We start from the raw sequence: 17,386 nt of genomic DNA on the forward strand, positions 1-17,386 counted from the left end.
CAGTGTTTCCCAACAGGTGTTCCGCGGCACACTAGTGTGCCGCGAGACGTTGCCTGGTGTGCCGTGGGAGGGAGGCGGGCGAGTCGGGCGGTGAGAGGCGGGGCGGCGGCGGCGAGGATCCGCGTCGAGCCGGGGGCGGCTCCGCGGTGGTGGTGCCGAGGTTTCTCTCTCCATTCTCCCCTCACACACACACACAGGAAATAACACAGGATCAGCTGACAGGACCCGGCCAATGGGGCGGCGGCGGGGCAGCGCGCGCAAAAGGGAGGAGCGCGAGACAGCGGACGAGGAGGAGGCCGGCATGTCCAGGCAGCAGCAGCAACAACAGCAGCAACTCCCGGCGACGGCTCCTCAAGCCCCGGGCAACCCTACTCCCTCACCAGCCTCGGCCGCCCTCCTGCTCCACCCGCCGCCGCCTCCCCCACCGGCCACCTCGGCCCCGCCGCCGCCCCCTCCTCCGCCCGCTATCGCCGCCACCACCACAACAGCCGCCGCCGCCTCAGCTGGGCCCATGCCTGCCGGGAGCGGCGGCGGCAGCAGCAGCGCCCCGGCGCCCTTCCCTCCCGGCGTGACGCTGCGCGCTGACGTCACGGGGCTGTAATGGTGATGTGCCTCGAGATTTTTTTCATCAAACAAGTGTGCCTTTGCCCAAAAAAGGTTGGGAAACACTGGGATAGAGGACTTATTTGCAAGAAACATAGGAGGGTTGCTCCCTGCAGCCTTTTAACATCCCACGGAAGGAACAAAAATGAAAACTTGATTCTGAAAAGAGGCATGCAATACCTTAAATACATGAGTTGGGTAGAACATTGCATATGCTATTTTTATGTTGTTAAGTATATTTATTGTTTTCTCTTCACAGGTGCAAACAAAGCTATTTGAACTCAAAGAGTTGGAAAATGGCCTCTTTAACTGGGAGCCTCAGCCACAGAACACACTACTTAATGGAAATGGCAACCATTCAAGCCTCAGCAACAGCAGCAGTGAAACTGCTAACTTTAATGAGAATGCCGAAAGAGAGAATTCAGCAGATTCTGAACAAATAAATCATGAACCTCCTGTGAGTATTGGGTTTTTTTGGTTTTATTAAACAGTTAGATGCAAAACACATTATCAAGCTTGAGTTTACAAAAATAGCAAGCTTGTCTGCCAATAAGGTTTCTGTTCAAAAGCCAAGATTTATTATATTGAGATGCTTGTATAGATTGGTGCATTGTTTATCCTTTTCCAATATGCTGCCCTCAGCCAACTAGTTCATAGAGATTTGTGGGAATGTGCTACATCAGTTTCTTGTATTTGTTAACACTATTCGGAGACTTCAGTGTTCAGAATGATATGTGGGGAGGAGGCCACAATGTATGAGGCCATAGGTTTCCTCCTTCCAAAGTTCCATTCTATTGAAGGTCTTTTTCATTTTTTTTAAGCCCTCAGCATTGCAGAGGACAACCTTTTTTACCTTAATGTTCTCAAGCCATCAGAAATGGCAGAACTGGTAAAATGCTTAAGTCCATATACTAAAGCTTTTTCCAAGTTCATTTTTATCATTTGAGGTTGGTCTACATCAGTAATGGAGAACCTGTGGCCCTCCAGATCTTGCTGGACTGCAACAGGATTCCTATTGGACATGCGGGTTTGTTTGGGGCTGATGGGAATTGGGAGTCCAGCAACATCTGGATGGCCACAGGTTGCCCATTGCCTGGTCTACATCAAATTGCAACCTATCCCAACTAAACTTTGATAGCATCACCCACCTTTGGGAAATGTTACAATACAGTTGAAATATGCAAATTTCCTTAGTGCTTTGGCCCCAAGTATTCTGATGCAGCTCTTAGTGATAATTTAATTGGCCACTTTTCATGGTTTTGTGCAATCTAAATCTATTACTGGACAGAATGTGCCGTATCCAGTGTTAGTACTACTCGGTGTAGACCCATTGAAATTTAAGTACTTAAGTTAATCATATCCACTAATTTCAATGGATATACTGTGAGGAAAACCTATGTTGGATACAACCAAATAACGCTGGTTTGGTTTTGTGTCTTATTGTCCTTTCCAGATGTAATTCTCAAATGTTTCAGAAACAATATAGCACATTCCTTTTTATATAATGTGCTTGCCCACTGTCTACTTGTAGTTGCTTGTAAGGATGATGTTAGCTGTTGCTTACAAGGTTCACTTCTTAAAAGAATACATGAGTTAGCATGAGCAGCATTGGTATTGAAGGTGAATGTGTGCCAGAAATGAACAGATTGTGAACAGCAATTCTGTAAACAATATTGCTATATAGACTTGTCACTAATGGTTAGATGTGCTCACAAATTGAAATCATTACCTTTAGTACGTATCTTTTCTCACTTCAGTCTCTTAACTATCACAGTGTAAACAGAAACTTTAGCTCAGTCAGTAGAGCATGAGACTCTGAATCTCAGGGTCTTGTGTTAGAGCCCCATGTTGGGCAAAAGATTCCTGCATTGCAGGTGGTTGGACTAGATGACCCTCATGGTCCCTTTCAATTTTGCAGTTCTGTGAATAATTCTATGGATCATTCTGTGTGTAAACATACTTTCCCCCTCAAAAGGCCAGGAATAGTCCAGAAACAACACATGCAGAAGCAGAAGCAGAAGAAGCGGAGGTTGTGCCACCAGATGTTACCAAAAAAGTGAGTTTGTAGAGCACTATAAAATGCCTCATTACATATAGTATTGTATGAAACTTAATGCATTCCTTAATTCTGCAGGAATGGGTGTCAGGTTAGTGAAGCAATTTGGTGCTGACTCACTGACTTGGATCCAGAGTAGCCCTTTTGCAAACGGAACTGTCTATCCACTGAGTTTTTCCCATTCTTCCTGCAGATTCCTGCAGACTTCTGTGCTATCTCCAACCAAATGAAGCAGAGTTTATTGGGGGTGGGGGGAATTTGAGGAAATTGTTCCTTTCTCCTCTCCCTCCCAACCCCCAGTGAGTGAAAGATTGAATTCTACTTTAGACAATTAGAAAGTGGGATGGATCCCGTGAAGTTGCATCCCTCTCATACTTAATTCCATGTATGTAAAATAGTGTAATTACTGATGCCACAGATGGGATGAGGAGATTTGTACAGTTGTGCAATATATTTCTTTCCTACTAGGGAGATCCATTTAATGAAGAATCCCATCAGCTCTCTGATCAGGCTGAAGGCTCCAATTTAGACTTCTTTGAGGCTGACCCCTTTGTTGGTAGTAAGTTATCTTTCATTCTGTTTGTATTTATTGTTTATGACTACTTTTGTGTTATGTGTAATTATGTAATATTTTCATGTTGTAGGTTGCCTTGAGCATGGTTTTAACTATGGAAAGGTACCATGCAAATAAAATGATATATGTATGTAGCCATTCATTGAAAAAAGTGTTTAATGTCATTAAGCTGAATTTCCATTAGGTTATGTGAACATAGGTAGATAACAATAGATATTCCCGCCCTCCTACACACACACACACACACACACACACACACACACACAGGCGTGGAGTGCTTAGCACTGTCTGGGAATGTGAAGAAACAACAACAAAAAGTGATTCTGAACCCATCATGCCAAAAAACGGGTGAAATAACACCGAAGTCACATTTCAGTCCGGTATCCCAAAATCAGTGTGGACCTCCACCTTGGGATGATATCTTGAGAGGTGGCTAAACCTATGCAAGAGAGGGTGAAGTCACACCAAAGTCAGATTTCAGTCTGCCATCTTGATTCAAAATGTTGTTTGGCATCCAAATGTCAATTAAGAGTGCTGCCCCCTTCCCAGGAACCCTCAAAAGGTGTTACATACAAGGTCATAGAGAGAACAAATAAACAAATGAACACATCATGAACACATCATTTCCTAAAATATATAAAGTAGTAGTATATGTGGTACAAATTGATATTCTCTAAAGGCTTGGATTTCATTCTAAAATGTTATGTCAGTTCTGGTACTGTTCAATTTAAGTCTGTCTGAGCAGTTTACAGCTAAATACAATAAAATATAGAAAGGAAACAAAAGAGACAAATGAGAATAAAAATAAAAGAGCAAAGGAATAAGGGGAAAACTTCAGTGAAAATTCTAATTCAAGTGAAAGGTCTTGAGGGAGGCGGGGGAGGAAGGAACCCTACCTTGGGCAGGTTTTCCTTTTAGCTCTGCTTTGTTTTCTCAACATCACCTTTCCCCCCTTGCTTTCTCCAGTTTTCAAAATTGCATGTGCATTGTTGATAGACTGTTGTGTTCAGGAAGTAAAATAACTGGTATGCAGAACCTTCTCTGTGGTTACCATGCAGTGATGTGTATTTGGCTATAATATTTCTTACTAAATGAGGGAAATAACAGCAGGAAAATGGTTCTTTTAAAATATTGATACTCTTGAATTGCTGTTTTGACCATTTTGTGGTTAGCATTTGTGAGGTGAGTCTTGGCAGACTGCGAGGACCCAACCATGTGTGTTGCATACTAATGCATATCAAAGTGCTCTAACTCTGGGGTGTGGGAGGGAGAGCATAGCCAAGACCTTTTCAAGAACTGGGAATTTAGAGCAGAGAAATAGCAGGGACAGAAATGTTTTAATAGCCCAGTGCCTTTCCCAGGGTTTCAATAAAAGTGTGTGTGTCCTTGCCACCCCAGGGAGCTTTCACATGAAGGAGAGGATCAAACCAGCCCCATAGATATCAGTGCCACAAAAGTGAGCAGTCCTTTGTTCTTTTCGTGATGCTTCTCCCTTTACCTCCTAATAGGCAAGCTCATCTCATTTTGAAACTGTATGAGAGCACTGAAGAAGAAAACAAGGTTGCACTTAGTTGTAGGAGCTGTTCAAGTGGTTCTGTGCAGGGATGCAATTCCTCCCATGTCCTTTGATGTCAAAGCTCATAGCATACATACCTGAGAGCTTCTGCAACAGTTAGGTGAAGGAAATGAAAGGAGGATGAAGGGCAGATAAAAATTTTAGATGAGTGGGAATACAGGTTGAGCTCCCGCAATACCCCATGTATGGCCTTTGTTGTATATAGTTGCACAGAACCGTTTGATACTCCTTCACAGGTAATTAGAGGTTTGTTTTTGCCCCTAAAGGTCTGTACAAGTGCTAGGGAAAATATTTACATGTGATGTTTCACTCTTTAAAATAGGTGATCCTTTCAAGGATGACCCTTTTGGGAAGATTGGTGAGTTACATTTTTTTTTTTAAAGTGCACAAGCAGGACATTTGAGGAGCTCGTTGGGGACTGTAATTTTTTATTTGGAGTAAAAATGGAAGAACTGGAGCTCTATATGAGTTCAGCCTTAGCAGGTTTCCCAAACAAATGTTACCTGTGATGGAGAACTCAATTACATTAGGCAACACAAGGGTGCTCACTTTGCAGAGGAAGCTATGGGAAATGCTGAGCTTATTAGAACAAGGAGTAACCCAACTTTGGGCACACAGATCTCCTAACATCAGAAAGTGCTTTGTCTATGAAGTGCTTGAGGCTGAGACCCAACATCTTCTACTAACTGGCATGTGGTTATGGCATCCTATTACTTGCCTATTTGTACCATTTAAGGGAAGCAGAAGGGAGTTCTCCAGAGGTTCTGTGAACAGATTTTGGGAGGGGAAAATTCAGGAATCATCCAGTCCAAGCTTACCAAGCAGCTAGAAAATTCTAAATGTTGTTGCCATGAGATCTGTTTTCCTTCTCTTATCCCAGTGCATTGAAGGCATCATTGTAGAACATTTTCTTCAGAACCTTTTCATAATGTTTACTCCCTTCTGCTTTTTGTTGATTAATGGTTTGGTCATCTTTGCCATCTTCATAGAGGATAAAGATCAGTTGCTGGGAATTGCAGGTGGGGAGAGGGTTGTTGTGCTCTGGTTCTGCTTACCAGCTGGTCTCTGTAAGAACAGGATGCTGGACTAAATGGGCTTTTGGCCTGATCCAGGAAGGTGGGTTCTTGGGTTCTTACCTTCTCTGCTTTTAAAACTGCTGAACATACACCCTCTGCCAAGCTGATGTTCCTAGAGAATGCTACCTCTCCCCTCCATTCACCCTCAGATTTTCCTAATTATTTTTTAACTCTTCTTCCTGCTTCAAGCTTTTAGAGGTTAGAAGGTATTTATACAATGTGTTTCTTGTACATGCAAGCAGCCCTAGCTTTTTTCTGTGTCAGCACTAACAACAAATTTTAATGTGTGATTCAGGCAATAAATGATATTAGTATTATTATTATTATTTTATTATTATTATTTATTATTATTATTATTACTATTATTATTAGTATTGTTATTATTACTTTATTATTATTTTATTATTACTTTATTATTTTATTATTATTAGTATTATTATTGTTTTATTATTTTATTATTATGTAAGCAATTATGTGGTGCCATGGACTGAAGAAGAGGTAGTTGAAGCAGTAGCTAAAGTTCCTGTTAGCAGGGTGAATATCCAAACATGTCATAGCATATGCTCATGTAAGTGCATACTCAGAGAAGGCAAGGACTGCTTACATTGGCATTTTGCATAAGCCATATTTAGGTGAACGCTTCAAGTGAGAGGAAGCATATAACAAGCTAGCCCCTATACTGGGCCTTTGTGCAAAACAGAGCATTGTAGTAGATAGGCACTACTTAAATGAGCAAGATTACTGTGCACGTAGTTCTATAAGAGAATGCAAAACATTTTGAGCAAGTGAATGCAAAACATAACTTCAGTAATAAATCTTGACTTGGTTTTCTTTAAGATCCTTTTGGTAGTGATCCTTTCAAAGGTTCAGATCCTTTTGCAGCTGACTCCTTTTTCAAGCAATCATCCACAGATCCTTTTGGAAGTATTGACCCCTTCAGTGCAACCAGCAACAGCAATAATTCCACGGTAATTCTGGAAGAAGTACATGTACATCTATTGGGGTATTGAACTGAAGCACCACCATAGTGTTTAAATAGGGAATTCTGCTAGTTTCTCTAACTCAACGAACATGTGTGTTTTAAATGCAATAGGCTGTTGGCAATTGATCTCTGCAGCTGTATTGCCATTCTTTTATGACATCTTGAAGTGAAGTGCTTCGCCTAGAGTCTAGAAATATTAGATCATATGATATTTGGAAATGAATAAATAGAGAGGTGTTGTAACAGGAAATGTTCAGAATTACTGTTCCCAGTTCCCATTTTTAAAGAAGGGTTTACTCACTTGGTAGCTATTTTGATCCATGAAAGATGTAACATGATATAACCAGCACTTGACTGTGTAACAGTTCAGGTGATTTCTGCAGAGTGCTTGTGTTTTTAAAAACTTTGCATGGATAGCAGCTGGGCTTTGGTTGACATAGCCAGCAGACTTAATAAGCATCTCTGGATCCTGGCAGCTTCAAACAAAACATTTGTTTTAATACTACTGATTTGAAAGTAATTTTCCAGATAGTTTAAGTAAAAATGCCTGGAAGGAATATACTTTAAAAGGCACAAGGGCAGCTGAACGTTCAAATTTCAATCTAATGTGTGATTGGTTTCTTAAAGAAAGAAATCTCTGCCTTCATGGGAGATTGATGCAATTTTTGAGAGCAAAACTAATATTTTCTGTATTCTTCAGCAAATAATTAAGGATGACATTAGCATAGGATTTTATTTTTTTAAAAAAAATTAAAATATTGACCCTTTGGCAAATAATAGCTTATCTAATTAAGAATCTTGATGGTCTGAAGCAAACAGCTTTAATGGATTTTAACTTTTAGACAGAAACACTGAAGTATAATGATCCTTTTGCTCCTGGTGGAATTGCTGTTACTACATCAAGTGATACAGGTAAGGCTTGAAGTGGGTTTTCAAGCTGTGGCTTCTGGTGATCACGGCCTATGGCTTAGCATAATATCTGAACTGAACATTTCTCCTCATGGAAAATTCTGGGCTTAGATAGGAATTAACAGACTGAAAATGAAAGCAGATAAACACCTTCAAACTATGACTTGTCTGTGTTTGGCTGCTTAAATTCATGATTTGGGTTCTGAGCTATGGTTAATACATAATGAGCCTTGGTGTGATGTCTGATTGGCGCTTTTCAGGCACATGCAAAGAACACAACTTTTCTGTGGCTGCAGATCTAGTGTTGTAACAGAGATTGAGTTGACAAGAGAACCCAAATGCATTTCAGTTAGATGCATAATGAAGAGAGCTTTGTAAATGACCATTTGTCTGCTTAGTTGAGCACAAATAAGATAACCAACTTATGGGAAACAATTGAAGTTGATGCTTGCCACTCAGTTCAAATGACTGACATAGAGGTATAAACAGGATAGCTGATACTATTTTTGAGGACTAAAACTTAATTTGCAAACCTGGATAAAGATGTACCCGTTTCTGGGAGCAAAAGGAGATTGTGGCTGTCTCCCTCATGCCCTGCCAGTGTGTTTGTAAAAGTAGATACACTTTTTGATTACCTTGATTCAGCAAGGTAATATTGATATTCTTGGTTGTGACAATGGACTAATGCATTGCTAAATATATGGCACGCAAGTCAGAGGTTTATTTCACTGATATAGTAGCCTGGCTTACCATTCAGTTACCAAAACTGGGACACTGAAGAGTTATGTATAGTTTCTGTGAAATAGAGAAAGTAAAAGAATCACCCACCTTGAGACTTCATTTAAAATCATGTTTATAACACTTCCATGAGATCTGCATGTCTTGTAAGAATTCCGCAAAATTATTTTCTATTGCTCTTTAACAATGTATCCAGTACTGTAGAAAACAAGGCTTGATCCTTATCAAATCTCATTGGTTTGAATTTGAATATGAACTTTGAGTAACATTTATGCCACCTTGTGAATTTACTTATACTGAGTTCTTTTACCACCTTGTAGTTTAAATTATAGTGATTAAGTATTATTTTTTTATTATTATTATTATTATTATTATTATTATTATTATTATTATTATTATTATTATTTTATTATTTCTATACCGCCCTTTATCCAAAGATCACAAGGTAGTTTATAATATAAAATCACCAAATACATAACATAAATAAGATTATGGTGGTGAGGCTATCAACCCTAACTGGGTGTTGCCTATAACTGGTGTAAGATCCAAAAGATTCAATGTAAAATAGACTCATCTCCTCTCTTGTCTAGCTTTTGTTAGTCAATGAATTAACTTTTCTTCTCTGTTGCTTATTTTAGCTACAGATCCCTTTGCCTCTCTGTTTGGAAATGAATCATTTGGAAGCGGCTTTGCTGACTTCAGCACATTGTCAAAGGTAATTTGAAATGATTAATGCCTGTGGAAAAAGCATAAAATTGCTGCAGTAACCAACACACTAGAGACTCCTACATACGAGGGTACAAAACACAACTAGCAGATGCTGAATCTAAATCAACAGGTCACGACTTCTCAGATTGATTCCCCATTTTAAGCTACTGTGAGCCTCATTATTTCTGAGATTACTTGCTTTGTGAACTGCCGTGAGCACAATTCAATTAATGGAAAACTACACCTACTATGAGTATAGGCGCTTGCATAGTCTCATTGACTACCTTACTTTCTTCTGCTTCCATTCCAAGATTTATATATCCTTTTTAGAGTGTTTCTGAAGCTGCTATATTTGAATTCTTCTCAACAGCATGGTAGTCAAGCAAGCAAGTTAGCTTTCAAGAAATGAAAATTGCTCCAATCGTAATCATAATTGTAATTTATTAATACCCTGCCCATCTGACTGGGTTGCCCCAGCCACCCTTGGCGGCTTCCAACCAAAATACAGGCAAAACAGCTAAACAACAACATCATCAAACATTAAAAGCTTCCCGAAACAGGGCTGCCTTCAGATGCCTGTGTCATGTGGAAGTCACTCCACACACATGTTGTTATACATGGAATAGCTCTCACACAGTTCTGTTTTTCCTGTGGTGATCATGCTGCTTGTGCAACGAATCCAGCCTCATCTTTAACTGCTGTGAAATTATATAAGAGCAACAGAGCATGTATGTGACTAGTTCTGACTACTGCAGCTTGTGTACAAGACCACAAAAGTTACTAGCCTGCAAAAGCGTTTAGTAGCTGTGATGACTTGTGTATGCTCTTCACAATAAACACCCTCTGCTCACTCAGAGAGATATTTACAGTTCTTTATTTTACATATGTACAAGCAGCACATTACAATCATGCGTCTGAATCATCCGGTTCAGATTTGGGGAGTGGTCTTCTCCGGCTTCTCCTCCAACAGAAAAGGTGGGGAAGTTTCATGGGACGTCTCTGATCCCTGCGCTTTAACCCTCTCCCTTCCTGTGCAGACGGCACAGGAACGTGCTCTCTGTCTGTTCCTGAACTTCCTGTGCGGTGCTGGGGCTGTGCTTCAGCATCGGAGAGCCTTCCCACCTCCTGGCTCTCTCCCTCTTTCCTTTCCATCACTTCCTCTCTGTTTCCCTCTGACTGTTCCCACTCTGACCCTTCTCCCCCCACCCCCTGCCTCAAAGGCGTTCCTTGGCAGTCCCATGACAGTAGCCTGCTGTGTTCTCTGCTTGGCACAAATGAAAGTCCATTTTTTTGGTCCTGCCATTACTCTCCATGGCACAGGAATATAATTTAAAAGTATGAACATCTGCAGACATCTGCAGTTTGCCAGTGCATGAACTCCTGTTTTTTTATGGCACTTGAATAAGCACTGTTTTATGGTAGAAAACGAACATGATAGCCATGTCCTCTCTGCAAGCTATGTTGTTAAGCAAAACAGTAGCTTTTCCTGTTTTTGTTGCTGTCTGTTTGTTTTTTAGGCAAATAATGAAGATCCATTTAGTTCATCTACAACAGGCTCTGTCCACAATGTGGTCATAACTAAAAATGTGTTTGAGGAACCTCCAGCCAAAAGTGAAGATGTACCTCCTGCTTTGCCTCCTAAAACTGGAACACCTACCAGACCTTGTCCTCCCCCACCTGGTAAGAACCAGTACTAAGTGTCTGTGTGCTACTCTTTGGTTTAAAGATGTCTTTATGGCTGTAAGAGAGGAAAGAGCTTCTAATTTAGTAACCAACTAATTCCTTTACTACTTCTATTTCTTACATAATTTTCAGCCGTCCTTCTTAATTTAGGTAATCTTTACTTAGATACATGTTGGGAGCCATAAATTTTGAAGAGAGGCTGTAACTTTTAAATTGCTGTGACAGTGCTACTGTAGAAGCTGGTTGCTGAGTAGTTTATTGAATTTGATAATGCAAGCTGGTTTAAACCAGTTTTAAAATAGATTAAATTAAGCATTTTTTTTTAATTTGAATAAAAGAACTGGCTCTTACCCACACTGAACCACTTAAAAATGGAAAAAATTGGGAAGAATGTACATACAAACAAACCCTGAAAAACGTGGAAGGTTTTAGAAATCAGATTAATTTATGACTACCAGCACTAAGGATTTTTTGTGGGGGTTTTTTGGCTATATAATGAGATGGTGTAACCTAAAACACTATTGTACACTGGATAAATATTTCTGCCACACTCATAATCATGCTAAAGTGATTATTTTGATGTAGGAAAAAGGCCTATCAACAAATTGGAGTCTTCGGATTCCTTTAAACTGAATGATCCCTTCCAGCCCTTCCCAGGCTGTGATGGTTCCAAAGAACAGGAAGCTGACCCATTTGCTCCCACTGGTGTGTGCAAAGAGATGGACACCAGCAATTTTGCTAATTTCAGTGCTGTAAGTAAACAGGATGGGGAGGCATCAAGCTAACTCTAATGACTTATTTTTGTGAAGAACAATGAACATTTCCAGACTTAAATTGAGTGAAATGGGTTTCATACCGCAATGCAACGATGTAGCACATATTAATGTTAGTAGTGCCTCTCTAAAAAAAGGGTACATTACCACTTCCTTCTGGGACAAATGCAGCCAGTTGCAGCAGATTCTTAGTTGCACGTTTATGTATTATTTAGCTTCACATGAATAATTGTTACCTTTCCCAGTCTTCGTACAAAGCTGTAAGTACACATTGTGCCTCAGGGTTTAATGTCTGTACAGTATATCAAACTGCAGTGCATCATTTATCTTCAAAGCATATGTTAAGGTCACAGTTAGGCAGTTAGAAAATAAGCAGCACAACCTTTACATTGTACTTGTAGCTACCATTTGAAGGCTTAATCCCCTGCAAGATTCATAAATACAAATTGATAGTGTGACAAGGAAATCTTGTCCCTGAGCTCCTTTTTTGGCAACCAGCCATACAGCTAGGCCCTGTCTGCTGCCTCCGCTGTAAGATTAGTCTGGGGGAAGGGCCCAGGCCCAGGGACAACTGATGCTGCAGCAGGCTTTGTAGGCAAGGCATCTTAAAGGCCAAAACAATAGGGGAGGGTGGTAAGGATTTGTTCAGGAGACCGACTCAAGGGAATGAACAGCCCTAGCCATAAACTATTATAAAAAGGGAAACTACCGAAAGTAAACATCCTCATTGTATAGAACACTTCAAGATAAGGCACAGATCTGTCAACTTGGCATGCCACCCGTCCCTTGTTAGTGCTGAGTGATCTGTAAATGAGTGAATAGGTACAATGCACATGAAAGAGAGATGTTATTTTCCAAGGAGCGCAGAATTAAATTTCAAGTACTTGAAGGTAGGAAGAATGGAGCAATCAACCAATCAACACTGTAAAGGATTTCTGGGTCAAGTTAGTGAGAACATGTATTTATGTCAGTTTTTATCCTGCCTTCCTACAACTGTGCGCCCAAGGAGGAATGACAAAACAAAATACAGCAAAATAAAACTTACCAAAAAAATTATAAAGCAAGCTGTTAAAGGCATAAATAGATGAAGCTATCTGCCACCACCAGCAGAGCACACACAGCAGCCTGAAGGTCTTGTCTTATCAACATCTTCATCTGCTAGCAGAAGGTCACTAGACTGGAGGCTAAACAGGCTTCTTTAAGAAGGGAGTTCATCAGCCATTGAAAAGACCATTTCTTGCATTCCCAGCAAACCTGATGTTGACTGGATGCAGAAAGGGATGCTCTCAGAAATATTACTAGCCAGGCAGACTTATATTGGAGGAGGTGGTCTTTCAATCAGCCAGGTCTTTAAAAGTCATAACTAGCATACTGAATTCTCCCTGGAAACCAATATTCCCAGTAACTGGCTCCTAGTCAATAGCCTGGCTGTATCATCCTAGAACACCTATAGCAGTTACATTTCAAAGACTGCTTCCTATAGAACACATGACAGTAATCTGATCAAGATGTAACTAAGACATGTGTCAAGATGGCCAAATCTGATGATTTAAGGAATGAGTGCAGTTGGCACACCAGCCTCAGCTATGTAAAATCTCTTTCTTTCTTTCTTTCTTTCTTTCTTTCTTTCTTTCTTTCTTTCTTATCCCACTTTGCCTCAAATGATCTCAAGGCGGTGTACATAGCTCTCTTCCTCCCCATTTTATTGTCACAACAATCCCATGAGGTAGGTTAGGCTGAGAGTAAGTGACTGGCCCAAGGTTATCCAGTGAGCTTCATGGCTGAGTGAGGATTTGAACCCTGAGTGAGGATTTGATCCTAAGTCTGACACTCCCAACCACTACATCACACTGGTTCTCTGTGCCAGTACCTGAAAAAATGAACTGTGTCGTATGTTACCATAACATTTTCCTTAGTAAACGGAATCATCTTTATATCTTACTACTCTGTTAATCAGTGGGTCATAGCGGTGGTGGACTTGGGATTTCTTAACTTGCTTTATTGCATGATGGTCGCTGGGATGTAAACCTTTGGGGAGGAACAGTAACGTGGTGCTCTTGATTATTTTGAAGGCCTTTCTTTAATTAAATATGTGTACTTGGATTGTTGGGTGGTTTTAAATAAGCATTATATATAATATAATCCTTCTCTTTAATTAACAGTTTAAAGTAACTGTGCCAAAGATCCAATAGTCCAAACTCTTACAATGGACTTACATCTTTGCAAGCTACATCAAATGCACACTTTCAATTTTCTTTGAGTGTTTGGGGCAAATGAAAATATTATTTTTCTCCTCTTAATCAAACAATTGAAACAATGAACTAGATAAATCATAGATGCCGACCAAACACCCATTTAAATTCTAAGTGATGATATAATTTAAACCAACTGGGGACAGAAACTTCTTTAAACACTTGATTTTTTACCTCCTCAGTTAACAAATCCATGGTTTCTCTATTTTTAGTATCCTACTGAAGAAGATATGATTGAATGGGCAAAGAGGGAAAGTGAGAGAGAGGAGAAAGAGCGTCTTGCAAGGTTGAAACAACAAGAACAAGAAGATTTAGAATTAGCTATTGCACTCAGTAAATCTGAAATATCAGAAGCATGAAGAATTGCCACAACCATTTGTCCCTTGCCCTGTATGTGTATAGCTTAATCAGAAGATGCTTATGCACAGGGAAGTACAAAAGGCTTTAAATTCCTGCAAATGTGATTTTTGAGCAATGTAATGTCTTATTTGTAATTTTTTTCATATTCACTTTACTCATCTGGCTAGTCTTTTTTAATAAAGCGAAGTTCCATTTGTACTTACATTGATATTCTTGTGTAGTATATAAACCATTACACCAAAGTAAGTTCTTATAATGCAAAAAAGACAAATCTGTATTAAGGCACAGCAATGCATTTTTGAAAGATCTCAGAAGGCAATTCTGACTCCAACCAAGTTCCCCTTTGATACATGCCTTATGCAGTGTTGAAGATCTAGAATGTGCAAGTGTGTCTAACAACATAAAATGAGTGAGTGCATTGTATTGCCTTTAAACAAATGGATAGGTCATGTGTTACTGATATTTCCCTTAAAAAATATTAGATGGCTTGTTCTAAGTCTTGATTAGCTTTCTTTTCAAAAGGGCCAATTTTTGCCAATTACTATAATACTGAATTATTTAGGTCTCCCAGGTGGCCCAGTTAGCAAAGTACATTTTCACCTTGTAATCAAATCTGGCCATGTAGCCAACCAAACTGTAGTTTATGGCAAATCTTCATGTACTTAAAAATTGCTGATAATCCTACTTCTTTCTTGCTAAAATGTTCAGATCTGGTTATCACAGGTATTAGAAATCTATTGTATATTTTAGAGACGATGATAATTGAGGTTAGGTCTATGGAGTGCCTTTATATCTGTGGGCTTCCTTTTAATGAAGGCTCTTCTTCTAGAGTGGATATCTAACAGAAAATCTAGATTCCAGATGCAACTAGTGTTATCTGAAACTTTTAACTGCCATTTTGCCTACTATCAGGTATTTTAAAATGACCTTTTAGGATTGTTCCAAGGAGATTTCTAAGATTACACTGTTTGGCCAAGTTCATTGTTAAGAACTCTGATGCCCCACTGCTAATTGAGCCAATTTCTTATGTGAAATATGCAACTTAAATTGGCAAGTTGACAGCAGAATTTGAAATAGGGTAGGAAGTAGACTACATAAAGATATAGTTTACAACAGTCGGTTGCTGTTGTGTATAATTTATTGAATGCCAACTGATAGTTGCACCTTAAAAATAAATTTCCTTTTATAGTAACGAAGTCAAAATTGAATGTTAATGAAAGTAAGTTATTATCTAATATGTTCTGTTCTGCAGGATGTTAAACTCATTCCAAATGACTCGTTTCACTTCCATCTTCAATACATGCATAGTTAGGCTGCAGCCACACAAAACTGGTGGTTCTGCTTCCCCCCTCCCAAAACACTGTGGTATTTGTGCCTCGAATTAAGAGTTTTTAAATGATTTTTCTTCTGCTGCAAGGAGTTGCATAGTTACCACTATCAGGATGAAACTTTTCCAGTTACCTGTGGATGCTGCTGCAAGAGACTTTTTAGGGAGGTAGTTTTTGCTCAATTTTCCTATAAATTGAGATCAGTTCCGAGAAACTTTTGCACTAGGAAATGAGCATTTTAAAACACCTGCTCAAAAAAGTAACCTAGCAAAACCTCTTGCAAGTATTAATGTTCATAATTTATCTACACAAATTTTGTATTAACATTAATCGTGCATATTGTATGTTTAACTGGACTACATAGATTTTTCCTTTTTTGTTAAATGTATACTTTGTGGACCAATACAATATCTGTGTGTGTATATATTATACATATAAATATATATATATTCAAGCTTTCTTGTATAGGATTTAAAGTTCTGAGTCACTTGATGTTACATTTCATGTTACTGACTGATCACAGAACCTTTACTCGAAGGCTTCTAAATAAACCACTGCTGTGTCAGCTTAAATGGCATTACTGTTAAAGTTTTAAAAGGCTTTTAATAACTTGTTCAGGTGGGGTTAGCCTCTATTTATAGACCTTTGTTTAAAAATTCTAAAATAGCTTGTAATTATGAATAAAACAGTTTAAGTATATTATGTTTCGTCTGGTTTTTGTTTTTACTTTTAAGTAAACTGTACAGTGTCTTGTGGAAGTATACAGATATGAAACATCACAACTTTAGTTTTGGTTTGAAAATGAATTTTAAGTGAACTTTCCATTCCCTAAAGTATGTTTTTTTGAGAAGCTACTCAAATGTATTATTTCTGTACAGAGTTTGGATTTTGTAGTTCACAGTGGGTGGCGCTGTGGGTTAAACCACAGAGCCTAGGGCTTGTCGATCAGAAGGTCGGCGGTTCGAAGCCCCGCAATGGGGTGAGCTCCCGTTGCTCAATCCCAGCTCCTGCCAACCTAGCGGTTCAAAAGCATGCAGTGCAAGTAGATAAATAGGTACCGCTCTGGCGGGAAGGTAAATGGCGTTTCCATGCGCTGCTCTGGTTCACCAGAAGCGGGTTAGTCATGCTGGCCACATGACTTGGAAGCTGTACGCCAGCTCCCTCGGCCAATAAAGCGAGATGAGTGTTGCAACCCCAGAGTCAGCCACGACTGGACCTAATGGTCAGGGGTCCCTTTACCTTTACCTATTCAATAGCTCAAAGTGGGTATTAGCATCCTAAACATCAGACAAGAAATAGATCCCTACCCCCAAAGCTTTTGAAACCTACATGGGGACAATAGAAACAGCAACAAATGGTGGGTGATACCTGACTATGTCATTCACATGAATGACATAGTTACTTCTAAAATTCAATCATTTGTGGTTAAGTCCTGATACAGATCTAGCCTCCAAATTAGACAGCATCGGTTTGCCTCTTACTTTCATAAATACATATTTAAGAGCACAAAAAATGCATCATGTATGAATGAAGAAGTGCTTATTTGCAAAGGCTTGGCAAAGCTCCCCTGCGATGGAGAGACTGAAAGCGGGAGAAGACGAGTTGGGGGGAAAGAAAGGTGGCAAGTGTCCATTCTGCAAGGGAAGAGGGGAGGAGACGTTATTGCTGTTGTGAAACATGTTTAGAGAATTGGGAAAGGGGGACAAGCTCTGCAAGATCTAAGTAGCCTTGGCTAATGGATGAACTGGTTTAACCATTGTTATGGGGG

At 39.6% G+C, this 17,386-nt stretch overlaps 1 protein-coding gene across 6 annotated transcripts in view; it reads left to right on the forward strand.

Annotated features, from left to right (window-relative positions):
• EPS15 (epidermal growth factor receptor pathway substrate 15) overlaps nt 1-16,320 on the forward strand; it is a 55,379-nt gene extending 39,059 nt beyond the window's left edge. For 4 of the 6 annotated variants that reach the window (XM_028733511.2, XM_077928744.1, XM_077928745.1 and 1 more), the window contains 10 exons: nt 863-1,060; nt 2,579-2,659; nt 3,128-3,218; nt 5,132-5,167; nt 6,723-6,853; nt 7,710-7,779; nt 9,153-9,229; nt 10,740-10,902; nt 11,491-11,657; nt 14,143-16,320. In XM_028733511.2, the coding sequence (XP_028589344.2) occupies nt 863-1,060; nt 2,579-2,659; nt 3,128-3,218; nt 5,132-5,167; nt 6,723-6,853; nt 7,710-7,779; nt 9,153-9,229; nt 10,740-10,902; nt 11,491-11,657; nt 14,143-14,289 (1,161 nt within the window). In that variant the 3' untranslated portion in view covers nt 14,290-16,320. The remainder of the gene's footprint in view (nt 1-862; nt 1,061-2,578; nt 2,660-3,127; nt 3,219-5,131; nt 5,168-6,722; nt 6,854-7,709; nt 7,780-9,152; nt 9,230-10,739; nt 10,903-11,490; nt 11,658-14,142) is intronic. The other 2 variants (XM_077928746.1, XM_077928748.1) reach the window with 2 other exon arrangements.
• The last annotated feature ends 1,066 nt before the right edge of the window (nt 16,321-17,386 follow it).

Source organism: Podarcis muralis, chromosome 5, assembly GCF_964188315.1.
Source record: "Podarcis muralis chromosome 5, rPodMur119.hap1.1, whole genome shotgun sequence".
NCBI classification, from domain to species: domain Eukaryota; kingdom Metazoa; phylum Chordata; class Lepidosauria; order Squamata; family Lacertidae; genus Podarcis; species Podarcis muralis.